Source organism: Phodopus roborovskii, unplaced genomic scaffold, assembly GCF_943737965.1.
Source record: "Phodopus roborovskii unplaced genomic scaffold, PHOROB, whole genome shotgun sequence".
NCBI classification, from domain to species: Eukaryota; Metazoa; Chordata; class Mammalia; order Rodentia; family Cricetidae; genus Phodopus; species Phodopus roborovskii.
Genome location: NW_026126413.1, coordinates 15779281 through 15804581, shown reverse-complemented (window position 1 = coordinate 15804581; position 25301 = coordinate 15779281). Strand labels below are relative to the sequence as shown.

General features: G+C 37.0%; 1 protein-coding gene across 7 annotated transcripts in view; it reads left to right on the top strand.

Moving 5' to 3' along the window:
* Window positions 1-22565, top strand: part of Erbin (erbb2 interacting protein) — a 69174-nt gene extending 46609 nt beyond the window's left edge. The window contains exons 18-25 of one of the 7 annotated variants that reach the window (XM_051182866.1): window positions 313-496; window positions 4559-6101; window positions 11840-11983; window positions 13964-14080; window positions 16361-16567; window positions 17854-17946; window positions 18416-18490; window positions 20521-22565. In XM_051182866.1, coding sequence (XP_051038823.1) covers window positions 313-496; window positions 4559-6101; window positions 11840-11983; window positions 13964-14080; window positions 16361-16567; window positions 17854-17946; window positions 18416-18490; window positions 20521-20628 — 2471 coding nt within the window. In that variant the 3' untranslated portion in view covers window positions 20629-22565. The remainder of the gene's footprint in view (window positions 1-312; window positions 497-4558; window positions 6102-11839; window positions 11984-13963; window positions 14081-16360; window positions 16568-17853; window positions 17947-18415; window positions 18491-20520) is intronic. The other 6 variants (XM_051182869.1, XM_051182868.1, XM_051182870.1 and 3 more) reach the window with 6 other exon arrangements.
* Window positions 22566-25301: the final 2736 nt, after the last annotated feature.

Genomic DNA, 25301 nt, shown 5'->3' with positions numbered 1-25301 from the left:
GATATGAACAATTAAGTGTATTTTTATTACAAGTTTTTAAAATAGAAAGAACATTCACCAAAATGAATTGGTAGCCTTTGAAAACTGTCCATCATTTTGTCAGTAAGCTAAATTAAATATTAGGTACCCTTATCTTTGATTGCTTTAAAAAATGATACCACAACTTTAAAATTCTTTAATTTTTTGTTTTAATTTTCAGACATGCCTCTGATTATCTTATCTACTATCACCTTGTACATAGAATCATTACAAAAGCTTGCATAAATTCTTAGTGAGTTTATTATTGCTCTTAAATATTTATTGTTGTTTCAGATGATGCGAAGGATACAGATTCTTTATCAGATGAAGTCACACACAATAGCAATCAGAATAACAGCAATTGCTCTTCTCCATCTCGGATGTCTGATTCAGTTTCTCTTAATACTGACAGTAGTCAAGACACCTCACTCTGTTCTCCAGTGAAACAAGCTCCTATTGATAGTAACTCCAAAATCAGGTTTGTGAACATTCTAGTAAGATTTTTTACTTATATAATAAATAGAAATAATAATACAAATAATAAATACAGGACTATACATAAACAGTTTCACAAATACTATACAAATGGTTTAAGCAATATATTTTTTCCATTTTGAAACTGATTGGTTGAGTAGTGGTTATACAGTTCTGTTTTAAAATACCTCTTTTAGTTGAAAAAGAAACAGCAAATACAGTAGATTCTTAATCTCTAGGTAAAGTGAACAAACAAATGTTTCTGGGTTATAACATATAAACAGCCAGTTTGAGAAGTTCAGATTGAAAGAGTTACTTTTATCTATCCTTAGAAATCATGTAAATTACATTCTGTTGCTTTGATAAAACTCCATGACCAAAAGCTTATGGAAGAAATGGTGTATTTGGCTTACAGTTTCAGAGGGAGAGTCTTTAATGGTGAGAAGGCATGGCAGCAGGCAGCTGGAAGAGGAAGCTGAGTGATCACACACCTCCCACATGTCACGTGCAAAAAGCAGAGAAAGCAAACTGAAAGCGGGGTGAAGGCTATAGATTCTCCAGCCCACTCCCTCGAGCAGTGCTCCGTTCCCTGCCCCCCATAGGTCATGCCCACAGCATTTAGATAGTGTTAAAATATCTCATGGTCTTTAACAATCTTAACACTGTTCAAAAGTGTGAAGGCTCTTCTGAGACCATCCCAAAATACAAGATTAAAAACAAAACTATGCTTCCAGCATACTGTGGCATGGAATATATAATGCCATTCCAAAAGGGAGGAATGAGGACAGAGTGAGGGAGTACTGAACCAAAGCAAGACCAACACCCAGCAGAGCGAACTCCAAATCCTACAGCTCCACCTCCAATGTCAAGTTCTGCCCACTTAGGTTTGTGACCTGTGCATGCATCTCTCTGTGTACATCTCTTTGTAATCAGCTCTTGGCAGATGTCTCATGACTCTGGTGTCTCTTAACAGTTTGTAGTTTCTACTGCAACCCAGACTTTGCTTTCAATGTTTCATGCAGTGGCCTCTCAAGGCCCTTTCACAGCAGCTTGCCAGACTTTGCCTTTCCTCGATGGCTCTCTGAAACCATGTAGGAGGAATCCATGGCCACCTCATCTTTGCATTTTCATGCCATGGATAACATTGGCAAGTTAAACTGCAGCTTAAGATGATGCCTCACCCCACATTAGCATCTTCTTTTATATGGATACACAATTGCTTTCTTAGAGCAGGAAATTCTAGGCTCTGTTCATCAGCTCTTTGCATCAGCTGAGTGTGGCCTTGCCCTGAGTGTGGCATCTGTCCCTAATAGTGACATCTATAGAACAGTTAGTTACATTACCTTTTCTAGCACTTGTGTTGGCTGTAATATTAAGATTCTTAGTGTTCTGTCCACTCTAGACTGTACATTTTTCATCTTTTGTTCTATTTGCCATTTTTCATTATAGGCTTGTATAAAGAGTAATATATGGTAACTGTACCAAAGACTCAACATTATGCTGCCTTGAAATTTTATGCCCCAAAGAAATTAGAGCATTACTTTTTCTTGTTTTTAGACAGTCTCACCACATAGCCCTGGTTAGCCTTGAACTTGCCTAGCCTCCCATGTACTGGAATAAAGGGTGCACATAGCTGGGTATTATATACTTTAGCGTCAGACAAGTTCTTAAAACAGAGAAGGCAGCCACATTCTTTGCCAGCATTTCAACGAATGACCTGTAGCACGGTTGCTGAGATAGTTTTTGCTTCCATCAAGCCTCTTGAGCAGGACTTCTCCCATCCTCAGTACTGTCAGCACTGCGTCTCCAGGTTTCTACTACTTACACTTGAGTTACCACCTTCAGCAGTCCTCCACATTCCTCCAAAAGCAACCTGGTCATGTTCTTTACAGCAGTGACCCTACTCCATAGTGCCAGCTTAGCTTCTTTCAGTTGCTATGATAAAATACCATGACCAAACTTGATGCATGGGAAAAAGAGTTTGCTTGTATTTTTATGGTTTCTAAGGGAGAGATTTTAATGGTGGGAGTCATGGCAGCAGCCAACTGAGAGATCGTATCCCCAACCATAGCTAGAAAGCAGAGAGGACATTGGAAATGAGGCATCAACTATTAACGCTAGTCCCCAGTAACGGACTTCTTTCAGCAAAGCCCCACGCCATAAAGTTTCCCCCCAAGCATCATAAACTAGAGACCAAGTGTCCCCATACATGAGCCTGTGGGGGCATTTCTCATTCAGACCACCATTGAATGGTGGGTCATTCTAGAGAGCTGGCATTGGAGGGTTCATTCAGATACTCTTGTTTGATACTATATATTGGCCTCAGTTTTGAAGGAAAGCTCTTTTGAGAGAAAACTAAAGTCTTTTACCCTAGGTTTTAATATAAGTTTAAAAGCCAGGAGGATCTCTGTGAGTTCAAGGCCAGTCTGGTCTACAGAGCTAAGCTACACAGAGAAACCTTGTCTTGAAGGGGAAAAAAACGAACAAAGAAGAAGGAAAGAAACTTGGTTGTCAGAGTAAGATTAAAACAAGACAGTGTCATTCCACTGTAGATTCAGTCTGTTGGCTAGAAGTTCTGCTTGAGGGTAGGATTTAGGCCACGACTGAAGCACATGCTGGTTTTACATATATTTTAACCCAGGACTAGAGTTACACCGTTGTATAGTTGCAGACATATTTAAGCAAAAATTGTTACTGTAAAAAGAATACTAATTTCCTGCCTGAGTATAAGTTCAGCTATTACATAATCTGTTTTCTTGATTTTATGCTATAGGCTTAGTAAAATACCAATTTTATAATTCCTTATATGTTAAAAATGCTTAATTTGTTGAATTATAAGACTTTCCTAATGTTATTGTTGGAAAGTAGTGTGGTATAAATCATCCTTTTGTATAACAAAGTAAGGGTGTGAACGAAGGAGTATAGCAGTACCTTTCATATACTTTTAAAATAATAAACTGTAATTTTTTGTGTAGTGAGTGCCAAGGACTAGCTATATTTGTTCTGTACCACCAAGTAGAAATAAGATATTTTCTGTAGTTTTAGAATGACACATTTATGAAATATTTGCCAAATACATTGTACCACAGAGTAATGATTATGTAGTTTCTCTTTGATCCCTTTGTAAACTTATATGTTTGTGCAGTTATTTGTTTTAATTTAACTTAGTTGTTTATATTTGGATTTAATTACTATTTATTAAGAATGGTAGCCTATTATTGATGCCGTTAATGTAAAGCTTCAGAATTACTTGCAAATTGTCCTGTGCTGTTTACTTATAAAGTCACTCAAGTTACTGTCTGAATCTCAGTGTAACTTACCCACCTTGAAGCATTTAAATTTTAGGACATTTTGAAATGACATAGAAGATACACTATTCTGTTCTTGTTCTTAGCTTAGCCCTAATAACCCATTCTATAACAAGTTAGATTGAGCATATTGATGTAAATTAATCTGTAGGCAGGGTTTTCCTGTGTCCTGGCAGTTGCTTCCAGCCGACATGAAGACTCAGTGTTAATTCTGATTAATAAAATCCTTGACCAATAACTCAGGCTTGTCTCTAGCTAGTTCTTACATTTTGAATGGACCCCGTCTCTCACTGCCCTCTGCCCTGCGGCTCATGGCTTGTCCTCAGCTAACCGTGCTGCTTCCTGTGCTTTCACTGATGTCCCCTCTGACCACCCGTCTTCCTCCCAGGACCCTTAGCTTAGCTGTCTGCCTGTGCTTCCTGCCTGGGAATGGACCAGTCAGCTTTTTATTAGACCAATTTGAATGACAAATCTTTACATTCTACAAAAGGATTATTTCACAGCATTGGTCTTGACATTATTGATAACTTCTACATACCAATAGGTTATAGTGATGTTTTGGTGTAAAAACACAAAACTTGTACATATCAATAGGTTATAGTATGTTTTGATACTTGTATATTATAATTAAGGCCTTCATCTACAGTCCCATCAATTCTTTTAACTTGTGTTAGCTACATATCAAATAGTTATTAATGACTCTCTGTTACCAAGAGAGCTTGTCTTTATTACATTCTCATAAAATTCTTGTATTTTAGGCAAGAAGATGAAAATTTTAACAGCCTTTTACAAAATGGAGATATTTTAAACAATTCACCAGAAGAAAAATTCAAAGTTAATGATAAAAAGGATTTTAAGTTGCCTGAGTATGATTTGAATATTGAAGAGCGATTAGTTCTGATTGAAAAAGATGACTCAAAAGCCACATCTGATGAATCTCACCAGTTAGACCATATCAACATGAATCTTAATAAACTTGTGACAAATAATATGTTCCAGCCAGAAATAATGGAAAGATCAAAGGCACAGGATATAGTGCTTGGAAAAGGCTTTTTAAATATTCATCCTAAAAGTGAAGCTCATCATACAGAAAATGGAAATAAGTATCCAAATTTGGAATCCATAAACAAGATAAATGGTCTTTCTGAGGAATTTCCACAGTCTTCTGGTAGGATTGAACCACAGAACTCCAGTTCTTCTGCTGACGTGGGTATTTCTAAAAGCATTGAAGACCTCTCCCCTCAGAAAAGTGGTCCAGGCGGATCTGTTGTGAAATCTTACAGTATAACTAACATGGAGACTGGAGGCTTAAAGATCTATGACATCCTTGGTGATGATGCCCCTCAGCCGCCAAGTGCAGCAGTTAAAATCGCACCCGCCGTGGACGGGAAAAACATAGTGAGGAGCAAGTCTGCCACACTGCTGTATGACCAGCCGCTGCAGGCCTTCCCGGCGTCTTCCTCGTCTTCTGACTTAATGTCAGCTACAAAGGCCGTTTTCAAGTTTGATTCCAATCATAACCCTGAAGATCCAGATTTAATGAGAGCCCCCACAGTAACCGGGCCACAGTCCACACCTCAGCTATATGGTCCTCCGCAATATAATATCCAACACAGTGGCGCTGCTGGGGCCAAGGACACTTGGTGGCACCCTAAACAGAATTCACAAATAGAGCCTGTCAGTTTTCCTCCTCAGCGACTTCCTAGATCAGAGAGCGCAGAGAATCACAGTTACATGAAGCATTCTGCCAACATGAATTTCTCTAACCATAACAATGTCAGAGCCAATACTGCATACCATTTACATCAGAGACTTGCTCCAGCCAGACACGGAGAAATGTGGGCTATCTCCCCGAGTGACCGGCTGGTTCCAGCAGGAACTCGGACTGCCGTTCAGCGACAGAGTAGTGTGTCTTCAACAGCTTCTATAAATCTTGGTGATCCTGGTCTCACGAGGCGTACTCAGATTTCTGAAGGAGATTATTTATCATATAGAGAATTACATTCAGTGGGAAGAACGCCAGTGATGTCAGGGTCGCAGAGACCTCTTTCTGCACGGGCATACAGCATCGATGGCCCAAATACTTCCAGGCCTCAGAGTGCCCGCCCCTCTGTTAGTGAAATACCAGAGAGAACTATGTCAGTTAGTGATTTCAATTACTCACGGACTAGTCCTTCAAAAAGACCAAATGCAAGGGTTGGTTCTGAACATTCTTTATTAGATCCTCCAGGAAAAAGTAAAGTTCCTCATGACTGGCGAGAACAAGTACTTCGACATATTGAGGCCAAAAAGTTAGAAAAGGTAATTGAACGTGAGTTTTTTTCTGTTTCAAATTCTTTATGATTTTATTTTCCTTTGAAATGATTCATAAGACAGTCTGAATTATTATCTACTTACAATTGAGGCATTTTTCCCTGTTGCTGGAAACAGAGTTCTGTATTTTAAACTTCAGCCGGGACAGAGAGTGGTTGTGCAAGCTTCCTTCTCCTTGAAGTCTCTGGTGGTCTGTAGTTTCTATGCCTGTGTGTCTCGTTAGCCTGTGCACCCATACTATATACAATACTTATGCACAGCCATGTGCAGTGTTTTCTGAATGGATCATTACCAGGTGGTTATGTAAATATTGTAGGAAAATACCAGTTTACTGTATAATTACTAAAATAACAAAATATATTTCTAAGTGTAGATATTTCATCAAAAACCTTTTTCTGCAGTCGATATTAAATGAACTAACATCGTCACTGACACAGATGACTCTGGCATGGCATTTACTCTTGACTTTCCTGGATTGCATTTCTAATGTACTTGAACAACTCAGTGAGTGTTTTTGTGGCTATGGTGCAACTTGGAAATTTTGGTGAAATAACTAATGCTTGTATTTATCTCATAACCCTGTATGTAAATCTGTGTCTTTTGAAAGGGTACATTGTAATGTGGCCCAAATGTATAAAATAGAATCTTTAAGCCAGGTGTGGTGTCACACAACTGTAAGTGCAGTAGTTAGGTGGCTGCAGGAGATCACCAGTTTGAAGCCAGCCTAGACTACATAGGAAGACTTTGTTTCCCCTTCCCACTTCCGTCCAAAGACCCAACTTCATACATTTCTCTGGATTTTATTTTAAAAATTACCATTTCTGTCCTTATTAAATACATAATGTATCTTAAATACAGCTGAACATATCTAGTCCATTGTTTCTAAATTCCTTGAATTTTTTAAGAAAAAAACTGCACAAAGTATGATTACTACCTTCTCTTCAGTATATTAAATCTCAGCCTGTAATGTTAGTTTTGTAGCTAACATCTGTCAGCTGTGGCTACATCATCTTTTCTGTTTGCTATAACTCTAACACATTGTCGAGACTGTTTGAATTTGTGTTCATATTGTTGGGAATTTGGACAAGTCTTTTTTTACTTATTTAAAAATTTGTTTTACATACCAACCAGTTCCTCCTCTCCCCCACCCTTCCCCCTAGACAACTCCCCATCTGCTCCTCAGTAAGGGTGGGGCCTCCCATGGGGAGTCAGCAAAGTCTGACATAACAAGTTGAGGCAGGACCAAGCCCCTCCCCCTGTATCAAGGCTGAGCAAGTTATCTGTCCATAGGGAATGAATGGGCTCCAGAAAGTCAGTTCAGGCACTAGGGATAAATCCTGGTCCCACTGGCAGTGGCCCCACAGACTGCCCAAGCCACAGAACTGTCACCCACATTCAGAGTGTCTAGTTTGGTCCTTTGCAGGTTCCCCAGCTATCAGTCTAGAGTCTGTGAGTTTACCTGGAAACAACCAAGATGCCCCTCACCTGAAGAAAGGATAAAGAAAGTATGGTACATTTACACAGTGGAGAATTACTCAACGGTAAAAATACAGTGACCTCTTGAAATTTGCAGACAAATGGATGAAACTAGAAGAAAACATCTTGAGTGAGGTGACCCAGACCCAGAAAGAGAAACATTCTGTGTACTCACTCATAAGTGGATACAGTTCATAACCCTTGAGAAGCTAGATAACAAACGAGGAGGAGCTTGAGTAAACAGTATGGTTGAGTTGGGGGAGGGGCAGCAAAGAAGTCTTGATAGAGGGAGCCATTATGGGGTTAGGGAGAAATCTGGTGCAGGGAAATACCCAGGAATCCACAAGGATGCCTCCAGCTAAGACTCCTAGCAAAAGTAGAGAGGGTACCTGAACTGGCCTTCCTCCTGCACTGGTCAGATTAATGACCACCCTGATTGTCATCATAGAACTTTCACCCAGTAACTGATGGAGGCAGATGGAGAGACCCACACCTAAGCACTGGGCTGAGCTCCCAGAGTCCACTCGAAGAGAGGGAGGAGGAACCATGTGAAAATTTCTTAAGCTGAGATGAGGAGGAACATGGCTCTATAATAAACTTGTGTATCTTAGAAGTAAAAGCTATGTCAAAGAAGACATTTCAAACACTTGGGTGAGAATGAATGAAATGTTTATCAACAGGACTGAGATACAGGAATGAATTCAAGAGACCTGTGAAGTAGATATCCACAAATTTTGTTTCTAATTGAGTTTTCCTGTAACAAGTTACTGTGGGTAAGGGACAAAACTTGAGGGTTTGTGATTTGCATAAGTGGCTCTTGGGAATTCCATTATTACCGGAGATAAAGGAGGGGTTGCTGGTACAGAGGAAGGTTTTTTAATTGGTTTAGTTTATATCATAAGTGGATTATTCTCCCACTATTCTGTTTGATAGAGATGTGTGTGGACTTCCATAAATATGAAGCAAGTAGCTTCTAGCTTATTGTTGAAGGTGCCTTTTAGCTTTTGTTTTCTATTGCATAAAATATGTATTTAGAAATTTGATACACACTGTCTTAAAAACTATATGGCAGTTGTTTTATAGTTATATCCTGAAATTAATTCAGTGGATTAATGAAATGGAAGACTTGTAAGAAAGGAGACTGGAAGACTGAATTCAAATCCATGGCTGAATGGAGGGAGGGAAGGGGAGAGATAGTGAAAATTTTCTCACCAGCTGTGGCCCTCTGTACTCTCTGGTACAGGGTGGTGTGGAGACAGTAGTATTCCAAGGTCTGCCTGGAGCTATGTGATACCCTGCCTCAAAAACGAACAATTTTTCTCAGGTAGAAATGGCTGAGAACAGGGAAAGACAAAACCTTCACCTTGGCTGAATTAGTGATTTATTTTTGAGAAAATCTGATAGGGTTGAGTTACAGAAACAGAATGTCCCAACAAGTTTACTACTGCTTATACAGTACTGGAGGCATAGTATAGCTATCACTGTAAAAGAGTTCTAAACTTTCACACAACCTTAAGATGCTCCTACCACATTACAACATTTTTTTTGAGATTATTATATATACAATGATAATTTTCCCTTCCTGTTCCTCCCTTCAAACTCTCCCATATACGCTTCCCACTCTTCCAAACCTATGTCCTTTTTAACTTGTTACTATAGCATAGATGTGTACACATGTTCGTTAAATAGAACCCGCTCAGTTCATAATAATGTTACTTGTAAGTGTGTTTTCAGGGCTGACTATTTGGTACTGGACAACCAGTTGTGTGCTCTTCCCTAGGGAAGAGCACCTCAGTTGCCTGCAGTTCTTTATATCACCACATTTATGAAGGAATTTTAGGGTCAGGACAATGAAGTAACTGGCCCAGGATAGTCTATTTTATGTGGCAGTAATTTGTAAAGCCCAGGAGGAAATTTTCAGTGTGGTATAGTAAATTATAGGCAGCTATTTTTTTTTTTTTTGTGATGAATTGATAATGATAAAAGAGGCATTTTAGGATTAACCAGGCAAATGTATTCAGCATGAATTGATGATTCATACCTTTACCTAATAGGGTTTTTGTAGAGATTAACTTGAAAGACACTTTAATGTAATTTAAAAAAAATGTTTAAATGTCACAAAGAGAGAGAGGGAGGGAAGGAGAGAGAAAGAGGTTTGGCAAGCTATAATTTACTTTGCTTTGAGTTAATTGAATTTGATGTGATAATAGGGCATGCAATTATTTGTAGCCTTTATTATAATAACAAAGTTGTACTTTATTTTCTTGTGTTCAGGAATGTTCTAAAAGGATTAAATAAGATTCTGAAAGTTGCCTTTTTTATTTGTAGAAACTACTTTATGCTGTAGTCTGTTTTTCATTAGATGTAAGAATAGTAGCATACATATAGGCAATATAAGTACTTTGTAATGTCACTGTTAATTAGCTAGTTTAGTAGCAACAAGATTTAGTCTGTAAACTCAAAAGAATTAGTTCAAGATGTTGGAGGCTAGAAAAGGACCCAGTCCCTTCCTTACACACTTGTACATGTGCACATACATGCGTACATGTATAGTTCATGAGGAGGCAGCTTGGGAAATTAGATGTTAGAATTTTCTGCTTTGTACAGTAGATAATAGTTTATCAAAGCATATGGGTTTGTGACCTTTTAGTTATAACCCTCCCTTTATCCACAAAAAAAAAAAAAAAAAAAAAAACTGCACTAGGAATTCAAACACATAAAACAGATTTTACTTTGAAGACTTCACCACTGATTTAATTAAACTAACAAGGGAAATTTGAAAAGAAATTAAGTTGAATGCTAGTGGTGCACACCTTTAGTCCCAGCACTCTGGAGGCAGAGGCATGTGGCTCTCAGTGAGTTCAAGGCAAGCCAACCCTTTTTCTTTCATAGTTGAATCATAACAGTAGCAAAAGTACAGCTATGAAGTAGCAATGAAAATAATTTTATGGTTATGGGTCACCACAATAATGAGGACCTGTATCAAAGGGTCGCAACAGTAGGAGGATTGAGAACCTGTCTTCTAGGGTCTGGCTAACCCTGAAGTATGTTCTCATCCTTGTTTTCTTGCTGGTAGAAAACCATCTGCAGTATTGAACAACAGTGCCTAGGACATTGTGCCTAGTATTTAATCCAGTTAACATGTTAAAAATCATTACTTTAGGATCAACAAAATAACTAAGGAGTAGTAGTAATTTTATAGACCTTTTTTCCTCTTGGAAGTCTGTGTTGTTTCTTGATACTAGTTATCAACTTCAAAATCTAGATAAGGTATGTGTTTTCTAAGAGTAATATATAAATGCTTGTTATTTCATTTCTCTATTTTAGTAACAGTCCATGCCTAAAAAGTGGTTTCTGTATTTTAGCCATCAAGCCCAACCCACATTGTGCATCTTTAGTACTTGGGTGAAATACAGGGGTCTTCATGAAATCCCCTACTGTGGAAGAGTAGATACTAGCATTGGGCTACCTCTCACTCCAAAATGCAGTAGCTATTTATTTGAGTGGAAATTTTTTGTTGATACATGGTTTTTGTAGAATTGCTTGGTAGTTATAGAATGACTGACATTCTACAGAGGATTCAGGCTTTGTCCCCAGGGCCATGACAAATGGCTCACAACCTTTTATATAACTCCAGGTGGCCTGATGTCCTCTTCTGGCTCCATCGGCACTCACACACTGGGCACTCATACAGGTGTGCACAGACACATGTACATACACAAAACTTAACACAATGTTTTTAAAAGTTATATCCTACAATTTAAGATATTTTTCAAAATGTGGAAAATAAGTTTTTGACAGAATGAAAATGACTGATAACCAAGTATTTATCCCAAAGACATTTTGCATGTATGTTTAAATGTCGATGTTATTTAGTAAGAGAATTCCTGTTGAATTAAATAGTTCCTTTAGAAATTCATTTGACTTGAAGATACTGGTTGTTGGTAAATTCACCTGAAGGCGAGAAATCTGCTTATATACACCTTTATATAAACATATGCCTACTGTACTTCTTTGGTTCTTAAGTATGTGATTAAACATTATGATATGATTATACATGTTCTTTATGTGTATGCATGTTGTTATGTAGCTGTATGTATCAGTTTCTTCCTGGCTCTGAATTCACTGTTGCATGAGGCTTGTTCGTGGTATGGGTGGGGTTACTTGTAAGTAAATCTGTGTGCATAACAAGTCTTGTGGAATTTGCATGCTACACTAATCTGCTGTCAATCTACTGTTTGTTTATTCAGAGTGTGCTGTCAAGGTCCTTTAATTCCACTCTCACTGCTGTAAGCAGCTCTCACTATGGCAGCTCTAGGGATCTGCATGGCAGCCAGGGCAGCCTTGCCCTGAGTGTTGCAGACGGAAGAGGCTCTGGTGGGCACATGTTTCGAGTGAGTACCTCAGTAGGCTAGTCCTTTTAGCACACACATGAGAACATTCAGAAACTAAGCATTTTCACATTTCTAGGGGGAAAGGTTCTATAAGTTAGAACTCTGTATTTTCTGGGTTCTTTATGGCTTAGTTCTACAACTTCTGTCTCCAATTTCTTTGGTCACAGGTTAATGATTTAGCCAGGTGTTATAATTTATAAGTCCAGTAATTAAGAATTAGCTAATAAAAAGTACTGTGTGTACCAAAGTTTAATCATATTTTACTGAATATGACTAAATGTGACACTGGAGAAGTTGTAAAAGTACCAGCAGAAAGGAAATATCCAAATCTTGGTTAAACACATTCCATCATGGTTATAGGTGGTGAAAGATTTACTGTCTAGTAAAAGTTTAAGAGTAAGTTACAAGGACGCTAAGAGTGAACAAAGCAAGTCTGTTGTGGCTCAGGAAGGACTTAGGGTGGCAGCACACAGGTCTAAATAAATGTCCCCTTCTGCCCCAAAAGACCTTTCTTCTCCACAACCTTCTGGTAGTTTATTTCCATTTTGATTCTTTGGTTGTCCTACGCTCTTCATTTGTTCCTCAGACCCATTCTACCTTCATCCCTGCCTCTTCTCCATTATCTCCTAGTTTGGTATCTTTGCTGTGTAGCAGCAATGTCACGGGGCTTCTTAGTTTAGAAGAAGAAAAGAATGACCGCTGAGCCAGCCTGTCTTTTCAGCAGACCATGGGTGGCTCTTATTGACATGCTCGTCTAGATCAATTGTTCTTCCCAATTTTATTTTACAGTAATATTTTGCCTTTATTTTTCTTAGACTTAAAGTCTATACAGACTTTGAATTTTAGTTTTTCATTCCTGATATGCTCGCTGTTTTTAAAGTGTGCATAAGCATAGTTGTCTGGTCAGGCTTGAGTTTAAGTTTCTAGCTCTGAGTTGTGTTGATGGCCACATATTCTAAATGTATATCACAAGAAGAGAAGAAAAATGAAGTACATACTGTTAGTAGACAAAATTAGATCAAATCACACCAAAAACTGCCAAGCCATACTTTGAACTAGCAACTAACTACACATGATAGTTCTATTGCAAATACTATTTTTTAAGATTAAATTACAAATCCTTACAATTGTATGTGTTGCATGGTATATTAAAATGGAGCGTGTTTTGAGTTGATTTTCAGTATAAAATTTACGTTTTAATGCTAAGCATATACTGTTTTGACCGATTGAATGTAACAATAAAACACAATGCTTTATTTTCTAAATTAGGTGTGCTTTCAGTAAACTTATGGTGAATTATAGATGTTTTATTCCCATCATATTTATAATAATAAGTAATCAGGAATAATGACATTTAGTCTTTTTCCTCTAAGGTTATCATTAAGTTAAACTGAATGAGCAAATACTTAGCATATGGAAATCTGAATTAGTTAATTTTAAAAGTGTTTCTTTAAAACAGTGCCTTTGAAATATTGAGCCAATATTAATGTGACAGAATTACAATACATCTAGTTTTATACAGTAGGTTTACTGGTATTGACATGATTGTCTGATTGTCATCAAGGGATGTTCTGGGTAGTATGAAATCAAAGTAATACCAGTTCATTTTCTTTTAATCAAAAAAAAAAAAAAAATCCACTCTCTCTAGTTCTTAACAATAATATACTAGTTGCTTTTAAAATTGGAGAGAATTAGCTTTAACCACTGTCTCCAGTTACGGACTAAAGGTATTAAATTATGAGTGTAAATAAAACTAAGAGGAAAGCCCATAAAATGTCTGTCTTTATAAGTTGTTTTACACGTTACAGGAACAAATGTTCTGCCATGTACCTTTGAAGGAAGCTAAAGAAACTGACTTGAGTCTTCCTCATTCTGCAACTAGCAGTATTTCTTTCTTAATCTTCTTTCGTGCATCATCATCGTTTTGTTTCACATCTTAAAATATATTATTTGTTTACTTTTTTCCTTCCTCATTTGAAGCATCCCCAGACATCCAGCCCAGGAGATTCTTGCCAAGATGATAGATTGATTTCAGGAGAGCAGAACTGCTCACCAGGTGCACTTAGTCACAGAGATCTTCCAGACAGCCTGATGAAAGTAGGTGCTCACAGCCAGTAAACAAAGCAGTGTCTCTGAGCTTACTATGGTTTTCTGTGATTGAATTTGAAATCTCATGTGTACTTTGGAAGTATTTTATAAGGCCTTTCTTGCTTTCATTATCTAGGATAATTTTTAAATGACTCATAAATACAAGATAGAATTTGACTCTGCTGCTTCTCAGTTTATTCCATGATTTTTCACACTATTGAAGCTATTTATAGTTACATTGCTTGCTTATTTTAGCATTTGAATCAAGGACTTTTTGGCATTCTTCATAATAAACCTATTTGGAGAGTTAGGTGATGACTTTGTCATTTTAAATTGTACATCCTACAATATTTTACTGTTAATTAAAAATATTTGAAAATATAAAATTAGAAATCATTTTGAAAGACCTTTGTATATAGTAGAAGAGGTGACCTATGTATGTTTTAGCATTTTGTGGGTAAAAACTTACAGATAGATTAATTTGTGGCAGTGCCAGAGGTAATTCTTACTCTCTCTCTCTCAGCTATTTTTGTTTTAACCAATTGCATGCCTCTAATGTAACGAGGTATAGTAATTATGAGTCATATTTGTTATCTACAACTTCTAAGTTGCTCTTGAGGGTAGGCATCTAGCCATCTAATAAGTACGCTCATACATGCTTATTTATTTTATCCCTTTCCTTTCAATTCAAAGCTGTCATTCAGTTTCTTTTTCTTTTTAACATGCACCTTACAGCTTAGTTTTTAACCCTTCTTTATTATTTCACAAGGCATCAGCTAAACATAACATAATATATATAGTTCTATGTTTAATACTGATTTAGACATAACCAAATAGACAGGTGTCAGCAGCTTTTAAGAATAGGATGTGCTCAGTGTGGTAGCATATGTCTCTGTCCTAGCACTTAAAACCCACAGCTGGAAGATCAAGAGTTTGAAGCCAGCATGGGCTTCAAGGTCAGGGAGGGTGAAGCAAGAACAATAGTTCAGCGGGTAAAGGCGGTTGTCCTTGAGTCTGACAACATGAGGTCAGTCTTTGGAGCCTACACAGTGGAAAGAGAACAGACTCCAGAAAGTGGCTGTCTGATCTTTACATATGTCATGGTGTGCATGCGCCTACTTTTTAGAGAATAGTTTTCTTCCTAAGACACCAAACCTTATTGTGTCTTTAGCAAGATGCAAGTTCATAGCATACAGTTCTGAAACTTTGCCAAACATCTATTTTTGGATAATTTTTAAGGAAATTTTTGTTTTTTGCTAATTTCCTTTTGGACAGAAATTCTTCTCTGTTAACCAATAACAAAATTTAAATGATTGAATAATGGAAGCATTTATTCCCTCTTCTATATAAAAGTCTTTTTATATGTGAACATTTATATGAATGTAGCTTCTTTTTAGCTAGAGTCTTTATAGAGTAGAATAAGCTATTTACTACAAAACTAATCCTGAGTCTAAAATTCAGGTTCCATTTCTTAATAGATGGGAGATATTAAAGGTAGCTCCTTACTAGCAAACTAATAATCTCAAAAACTTTGCAGTGGATCTTTTTTGTTTGTTTGTTTGTTTGTTTGTTTGGGAAATGAAGTAGAACATCATTGTTTTAAGTCTTGTATTTTTTAATATTCCATAGAATTAATGCTTAGAGAGCTTGAAAATTACTGATAATGCACACATAATAAAGAACAAATAACTTAATTTCTATGTAGATAACTGAATTGACTTGTTACTTCTGAAAAGGAAGAAATAAAATTTAAAAAAAAACATTAAATTTTAGAAAAAACTACTTTCCTGAATTACCTTTTTTTCCCCCCTCGAGGTAAAACATAATTACATATGCCTTTTGTGCATGTATATTACAATTTGGTATGAGAATAGTATACCCTACTAATAGGCTAACATAAGCTTGATTTTTTTTTTTTTTAGCATAAAAAATTTGTTTTTGTATACCAGTAGTTAAACTTTTTCGATATACTTGTTTCCTACTTTTAACATTGGTAAGTGTAACATTAATATCTAACAGAAAAGCAATTAATTATAATATAGATGAGCCCTTCATTCGAAGGTGCTGATAGATTCAATCAGTAAACATTCAAACAAGTTTATAATTAAGACATTAATAACTTTGTTTCTTTTGAAAGGTTTAAAATTAGAAGAATATAGTGAGTAACTCAGTATTTAATGTTGTATATTAAAACTCTAGTGCATTTGTATTGCTTCAAGATGAATATACAGGTACTTATAAAAAGACATTATTACTGGTCATTTTTAAGATAATTCATGTTTTTCTTAGATGCCTTTGAGTAATGGACAGATGGGCCAGCCTCTCAGGCCTCAGGCAAATTATAGTCAAATACATCACCCCCCTCAGGCATCTGTGGCAAGGCATCCCTCTAGAGAACAACTCATTGATTATCTGATGCTGAAAGTGGCCCACCAGCCTCCATATACACATCCCCATTGTTCTCCTAGACAAGGCCAAGAGCTGTCAAAGCAAGAGGTAAGAGTGATCAGACTGTGTGAAATATGAAACTAAACTTTCCATATATTCTTACAGGTGAATAGCAATATATTCATATGGAATCTTAACAGTAGCTTTTACCATTTTGTTTTAAATTTATAAAGGTTAGTTTTCTATAAAGTGTTAATTAAGACTTTGTAGTCTTTAACTTGTTTTTATGATCATGTGACATAGGATTTAGTGTTGGGGGTGTGGTGTTTTTAAATTCTAAGGCAGCTGCTTGTCCAAAATGGATTGGTAGTGTTCCAGCAGGTTTTCTTTTTAGACTGAAAAGTAGAGCATTAAAATGAAGTGGTCCTGTTCTACATTGGTCTCAGCTTTTAGATTGGGAAATTCAGCTAATAGTCTCCAGGCCACATTGAGAGTTTGATCTTTAAGACATAGAGGTCATAATTTCTACACTACATGTTTATGTAATGATAACATTTACGCCCTCAGTGTTGATCACATTTTGTTTTGACCAAGTCTGTGGTAAACAGGAACATCCTGTAACAGAAATTCAGCTTCTATAACCTGCTGAGCCAGCACCTTGAAGTCTGAGTCTGGGTCTGGAGGGTGGTGTATGCAAGGCCAGGCTTGGATGCACTAGACAATTCAGGCTAGCCTGGGCAGTTGTGATAGCCTGTGTTTTGTTTTTTTGTTTTTGTTTTTTTTTTTTTAAAGCAAGCCAATACTTAGGAGCTAAAGACAGGAAGATCTTTTGAGTTCAAGCCCGCCTGGTCTACATTGCAGTTTCCAGGCCAGTCAGGGCTTACATGGTGAGACTCTGTCTCAAGAAAAGAAACTTTTCTGCGTCTCTTATTTTACAGTAGTGTATGATCTTAAAACCCTTACTCCCCTGAAGCATATACACAGATAGAAGGAATGAAGGGCTGATTTCCCAAAGCCATAAGTATCTTATGACACAAGACAGTAGGGAAAGACTGCATGTAATTTAAGGGAAATTAAATGAAAAGGATGGCAGTGTGTGTACATGTTCTGAAGGTATGCACAATGCTGTTAAAACCTGTGCTGGCCAATGTCGGTTGATTGACTAGTGATGAGTAAAGTCGGGAGCCACACTGTGTAATCCCACGTGCATTTAACTCACTAACTCATTAACATGGTGTTCTGTGTTGTGTCACCTCACCTACCTAAATGTTTAGTTTTGATGATGCTTTGTATATTCTGCTTGAACTTAATTAATTCACCAGTATTTAAATGTGGATGATATTCTGTAATTTCTCTGGTATAGTAATATTTCCTATATTTTTATATTAAATCAGATTCGAGTAAGAATAGAGAAGGATCCAGAACTTGGATTTAGCATATCAGGAGGTGTCGGGGGTAGAGGAAACCCTTTCAGGCCTGATGATGATGTAAGTTTTTGTCTTTTATATCCTTCAACACTCATAAGGTTTCATTTATTAACCCCATACTTACTAGGTGAAAATGTAATGTAAATATATAGGACTCTCATCCCTTTTATTACTTTTGGGTTTTTTTTTTTTGTTTTTTGTTTTTTTTTTTTGCTTACTCCATGTTGTTTGAAGGGAAGAATTTAACCAAAAAAATGTGAATATTGATGATATTACCAGGTGATTTTTAGTTTTGGTACCGCTTCTCCAAAAGTCTGTAGAAGTGATTTCATTGCATTGCTAAAGACAGAATTACTAGAGGCAGAAAGTATATTGGCCTGTCAGAGTGGTACTCCAAAAAGTCAGGAGACGGTTCCCACCATGTTCAAGTATTTGCATAGTACTGAAAAAGGTTTCCCTTGCTCCCGAGTCATGCTATCGATTTGTAGTTTGGCCTTAAATAATTATTTTTTGTGATTGTTCATTAAAGGGTATATTTGTAACAAGGGTACAGCCTGAAGGACCAGCATCAAAGTTACTACAACCAGGGGATAAAATCATTCAGGTAATTAAATCAACCTTTTTAAAATTTTCTTTTAATTTACAATAATTTTATTTTACAGTGCTTTGTAATGTTGTAGAGTTTTATGTTTCTGCTTTAAACTTTGAAAATCATGCTTATATGTTTAATAGATCATTTTGTTTTAAATTTCAGAATGTTCCATTTTTACTGATTTAGAGGTGAGATGTCATTATATATCAAATAGTAAAATTTCAGAATCTGAGAAACTCATTTTGTATTTCCGCTCCCTCCCTGTGTTACTTCAGTAACTTACTTTACTTAAGTACTTGCAGTATGGCATTCTCTTTGTACACAAGGATAGTCTACTTCCTTCTTCCTATTTTCTTGTTAGTTCAAATAACAATAAGAAGTAACCTTCAAACCAAAAATGATAGCGCCCTTAGCGTTTAGTAGCTGAAAGTGCAGACCACCCCAGATGGAATCCTTGCTCAGCCCTTTTCAATGTTAACTCAGTGCCTGCCGCCGCCGTACCTACAGTGAGATTGCAGTGATTCAAAGGATAGCATGCAAATTCACGATGACACAGTTTTAAAGGCTTTGATTTTTAAATAATTTCAAACTCAGAAAACTCACAGGAACTGTGCAGCAAAAGTGATCACACTCGCCACATTGTCTTTAGTATTCACTTTTATTTTATAACAGGCTTTCTTCTGGGCCGCCAAGCAGCTTCCAACCCATGACACCAAGACTTACTAGTTATGATCTGTTTTATTTAGCTTAGGCTCGTTTAACCTATTTCTCTTCATGTACATTTTGCCTCAGGACTTTTTACCTTTCTTTCTGTATGTCATACTCTGTGTCTGGCTGGCTCCCTCTCTTTCCCTCATTCTCTCTCTCTTCCCCTCCCCGGGAGCCTAGGTTCCTCTTCCTTCTTATTTTCTCTGCCCACCAGCCCTATCTATCCCTCTATTGTCTGGCTATTGGCCATTCAGCTTTTTATCACACCAGTAGGGTACCTTAGGCAGGCAAGGCGAAACAGCAACACATCTTTAAATAATTAAACAAGTGCAAAATAAAAATGTAACACATCTTTACATAGGTAAAGTAATATTCCTCAACGGAAACAAATGTAACAAACCTTTGCCTAGTTAAACAAATATTCCACAACATTATTTTCCCTCTGTAAATATCCCCCACACTCACAGACATATTTTTCTGAATAATATCAGAATCTATGGTTTCAGTTTTGTGACAAGGAGTTATATTTCTATCCCAACATTCCTGGATTTTCAATCCTCTGAAATAAGATAAAGAATCTATAGTGTTGTCTTTAATCTCTAGTGTTCTCTTTAAAAATGAAAGGACTCCATAATTGCTAATTAGCCCATATATATGGTGGCCTTGAAACAATGGCTCCAGTGAGGGAAGTCTAGATGCTGCCTTCAGTTACCCTTGTAGCTTGGTAGGCCTGGGTGTACCATGACACATACACACAACACCCTATCTGATCCTGTCTTGGCATGTGCTCCCCAACATTGGACCACTGTGTTAGAATTACCTGAGGGGTTGAAGAGATGGTTCAGTGATGAAGAGTATTTTCTATTCTTCCAGAGGATCCAGCTGGCTTCCCAGAAACAACAGTAACTCCAGTTCCAGGGCATTGAACACCCTCTTCTGGCCTCCTTGGGTACCAGGCAGACAGACACATGCAGTCAAAGCATGAAGAATCATCTAATAACTAGAACAAAATACAAGTTCCTGGGTTATTTCTGTAGGGAGACGAATGTAGGTTCCATCAATCTGTATGTTTTTAACTTTATGTATGTATATGCACACACACGAGTGTAGAGGTCTGAGAACAACTTGAGGCTGTCAGTTTCTTCCTTCTGTGATGTTGGTCCTCAGACTTCCAACACGGAGTCAAATGGCCTTACTCTCCAAGTCATCGCATCAGCCAGTGTTGTTTTAAATTGCTAGACTGGTTTTTTCTTACAGGTTGTCAGAAATTTACAACTAGAAATGCAAATGTATTTCTAAGATTTTTCCTAAAAGTTTTTTCCTCTTTCTTCTAGGCTAACGGCTACAGTTTTATCAACATTGAACACGGACAAGCAGTGTCCTTGTTAAAAACTTTCCAGAACACAGTAGAACTCATCATTGTACGAGAAGTTTCTTCATAAGCACTATAGACAAAAAAAAAAAAAGAGGAAGATTTATTGGAAGACACTTGTGGGGGAAATGACTATTTTGCTTTGCTTATTTTTATATATAAAGAAGAACTCAGACAGTTGGCTTGGAACTTGTACATTACTGAAATAATGGAGCTTGTGGTTAGAAGGGAAGAACCACTGTACAGAAGATAAAAGACTGTTGAATTCATATCATATGAAATTTGTTGTTAGGTTTTTAAACTTAGCAAATCAAGGCTACAAAAACAAAACTATGTTGTTTTTGTATAGATTGTAGGTTTATTTTTGGATTTCATACACATGACTGACTGTACACAAGGCAATAGTTAGCCTTGATTGTAGCTCAGAGACAGATGGCAGAGCTATCTATCTCATAGCTTTTGTGCCCTTATTTTTATCCAACTGGTATTAATGTTTCTTCTGCCGAACTACTTTTTTTCCATGTGGGTAAGAGATTTGAAGTGTTGGCTTTTGCTATGTGCATACTGAAGAGTGGCTAGATGAAGTTGGTGCTGGAGGGTTCACTTTCCAAGGCCAGTTTAAAACATTATTTCCTATAAAATCTGAGGCTAACAGTGAAAAAAAGTTATCTGATAATGTATTTTTATTAATAGAATAATGCAATAAAATACATGGTGTCTTTTTAAAAGACAATAATTGCATTTTATGAGCTCTACAAGATTAATTCTTGTCATTGCTGTTGACTATATACATTTGCTACTGGTGATTCAATTTTTAATTTTTTTAGTTACTGAAGTTTTTTAACTCTAATGTAGATGCATGTCCATGCATTTCCCTTACTACAAAGTTCCCTGATTTTTTTTTTTTCTTTAGCAAATGGTGGTACTTGCAATCTAATTTTTATAATTAGTACTCCATCATGATCTAATTTATAATTTTTGTTTTAAGAAGCAAATGAAACTAAAAGGCCAGTTTTAAGATGGTGTATGTTGCCTATAATACAAAGTGTCAGAAGGTTCAGGAAAAACTCTTGATTTTGTTCGGCCTGGCATTGCCTTGGTAAAGTGAAAGGAAATGTGGAGTGGGCATGGAGCTAGGAAACCAAAGCAAGTCTGTGAGACTGGCACAGTGACAGAGAATTGCTGTGGGGAGTTGTAGAGCAAAGGGATGGCCCTCGGGGCCTACTAGTGTGTAAAGTGTTCAGATAAAGGGCTGTTCCTACAGATACATTCAATGTGAACTCCACACTTCAGAGTCGTTAAAGGGTTTCTAAATGTGTCGGTGTAATAGTGTTTTACCACCAATTGCCTTTGTTTCCAGTTACTGTAACAAGTATTTGATGATGGAGGTTATTAATTTTGTTTATATCCAAACCATTAATTTTATTTGCTTTTGTTTTATGTAATCAAGTAAAATTTGAATGACATGCAGGAGTAAAGAAGTAATTCTTGGTTATCTGGACCAGAGGAAGGTGCCATAGGAGACCAGCAACTGTTTTTAGTCGAGGCTAGTCTGAAAACTTTTGTTCCTGAATTCATTTTTTAATTTTTGAGATGCATAATTTGGGTATTTTTAATGTTATACTTTTTTCTTCAGCCTTGACTTAGTTGAGATTTTTAGAGGACTAGCTAAATCACCACCTGCATTGTTTTTACAAATGAGTTGGAAACATTTCCATCCCTAGTCAGAATAGTCAGCACTTTTAAAAATATTTGAACTCAAATATTGCACTTCTTTCAAGCTGTTATAAATTGGGTATTGTACTGTATAGTTTTAATAATCTTGATTGAAACCCTTTAACAACTCTTTGTAAATTTTAACTCATTTTAGTTGATTTTTCAGTACTATTTACATAGGAATTGATTTTTATGAATATAGTAGAAGAAATGTGCTGTATTTTGATAAAATTCACTTGTATGTGTTGTAATCTCTAAAACAAAGAATGACAAACAGCTTCTTTAATATAAGTCTCAGTGTCCCTTTATTTTATTTTATGTCGACATTGACCTCACATTTTCAGTCACTTTTATTAAGCATAATTAAAGTAGATATAATTGCACAGTTCTCAATGATCTTACTTTAACCCAGAATTGTTGATTATAATTTTGCAAAAGGAATTACGCTTTACAGATCCAGGGCTTCCTTCTGATACACTGTGCATATTTCACTCAGATATTGTGAGTCCAACATGTATATGTACTAGTGTTTTAGTCCACTGTCGTTCCATTTAATTTTGGAGTATTCTTGAAAGGTGAATAAGAAAGTTTGTTGTCAAGGTTTGGAATAACATGTAGTATAGAGTAAAAGTTTAAAAAAAAATAGTAAAATTTTGCATTTAAACTAATACCCAAAGTTTTCTTAAAGACTATAGAGGGTGGAGTGAGACTTAGAATTATACTCTTTGTGAGAATTAGAGTTTGAATAATAATCCGTGACTTGTGAAGAAATGAGAAGCCTGTTTATTAAATCGTAGTAACGGTCATGCTCAAAACTGACTTTGGCCACTACTGGGCAGCAGAGCTACCTTTTGTTTGTAGTAGCTGTTTAAATGCGATACCCCAGTTAGAGAATTGTACCAATCAGGATGATCTTTGAGGAGCTGGGGAGACACTTAGTCTGAAAGATGCTTTCGACATGAGATGAGAGCCTAGGTGTGGGTCTCGGACCCACATAAAATGCCCAAGCGTGGCAGCATATGCCTGTAATTCCAGCACCAAGGAGACAAAGACAGAAGCCCCCTGAAGCATCCTGACCAGCTAGTCTAGCAGAATCTGAACTTCAAAAAATAAAAGATGAATGAATGTAAGGTGAAGAGCTGTTGAAGACACCCAACAGCAAACTCGAGCACACATGCACACAGTGCAGGCAGACTAGCATACTCAAACATGTATGCACAGCACTGTATTCTGATACTCATTTAAACTTGGTTCTTCTGCTTACTGGGATGTTTAGAAAGTATCCATACTAGATGCCTTACTAGTTACCTTCTGGTTGTGACAGTCAGCATAAGGGCATGTTTTTGCTCCACGTTTGAGGGTCATTGCAGAATTCTTAGCTGGAGCTTGAGGCAGTCATCACGTTGCTTCTGCAGTCCCGAAGCAGAGAGAATTGAATGCCATCATTCAGTTCACTTTATACCTTTTATTCAGTACAGAGCCCTGTTCCGTGCTGGTGCCCCGCCCCTAGGGTTGTGTCTTCCCTCCCTCGTCACTCTGAATCCAGCCAAGTTGGTAATAGGGAGTTGTCTGTCACAGCGCCCATTAAGGTTTAACCTTTTGGAAATTTCTTATTCTCTTTGGCCATTTTCTTTCACTTTTTCCTATCTGAAGTTTGAAAGATTGATTTCTTAACTTTTAGCATGGGAGTACTTGAGACAGTTCTGCTATGTAACCCAGCAAGTCTGCAAAATCAGAATGTAGCTAGAGCTGTGAATCCTCCTGCCTCAGCTTTTCTAGTGCTGGCATTACTGGCTTGTCTCTCAATTCCTGAATTTCTTATTTTAGACATAAACATCTACCAGTCCGCAATATGGTCACCATTGTTGATGGTACCTTGCTTCTTTAGTTTTTAAAGATTTAACATGCATATAATCAAATCGTACTTAGATTTCATTATTCTTAATAAAATCTTCATGCCCAAGTCATAGATTTCTTTTCCACATTTACTTCTTCTAGTGGTATAGAGTTTCCTTTACCATCTAGACCCTTAGTCCATCTTACTGGGTCAGGTGGAGGACATGCATCCACACAGTCTCTCTGCATCAACTATACAAGAGTACTTGTAAACATTTAATTTTATGTGTATTGATGTTTTCCTGCACATATGTTTATGTTCCACATGTATGCAGTGACCATGGAGACAGAACAGGGCTTTGGAGCTCCTGCCACTAGAGTTAGAGATGGCTGTGAGCCACCATGTAAATGCTGGGAATTGAACCCAGGCCCCATGGAAGAGTAACCAGTGCTCATAACCTCCGACGCATCTCTCCAGCCCCAGGCCTACTTTTCTTATCATCTTCAAAGTAAATGTTATCACCTATCAAGTTCCTGTATGTACAGAACTTTCTGAGCATCGGCCTTATATTGTCCTAGAAAAGTTGCAAAGTTTGTAATGATGAATACCTATCTGTATTCCCTAAATAACTTACTCTATTATTTGCTTTTATGTATCATGTAAAACCTGCGTGCATCTTAATATTTTATACCAGCATTTCTCCTTAAGCTTTAGCATCTGTCAGAGTCACCTACACAGGACCCAGGAGTTTACATCTCTAGTGAGTTCTCGGGAGCCACTGATGCCTACAGTCTGGGACTGCCAGATTTACTGCTTTAAGGGTAATAACGAGTTTTTGCTCTTGTTTTTGCTGTTTTGTCTTGTCTTCCCTGGTAAGTTTGTGATGTTTCTTTTTCTAGTCATGACCAGTTTATCCTTCTAAAAGTGACAGGCAAAATATAAAATAGTGACTTTTCCAGTACTGAACATAGGACAGACAGTAAAGAATAGTGATGCTAAGGAGGAGGAAGAGAGCAGATGACCTATGATTATCCCTAAATTACTACCTTGAGAAAATGTTTAGGTTGTGGAACAGAAAAGAAGAACCTGGGAAGAACTATTTTGAAATAAACTTTTAAGAATTTTACCTATTTTGTATCTTAGAAATGTCATTTTGGCATGCCTGCACTTTTTGGTTGCCATATGAGAGT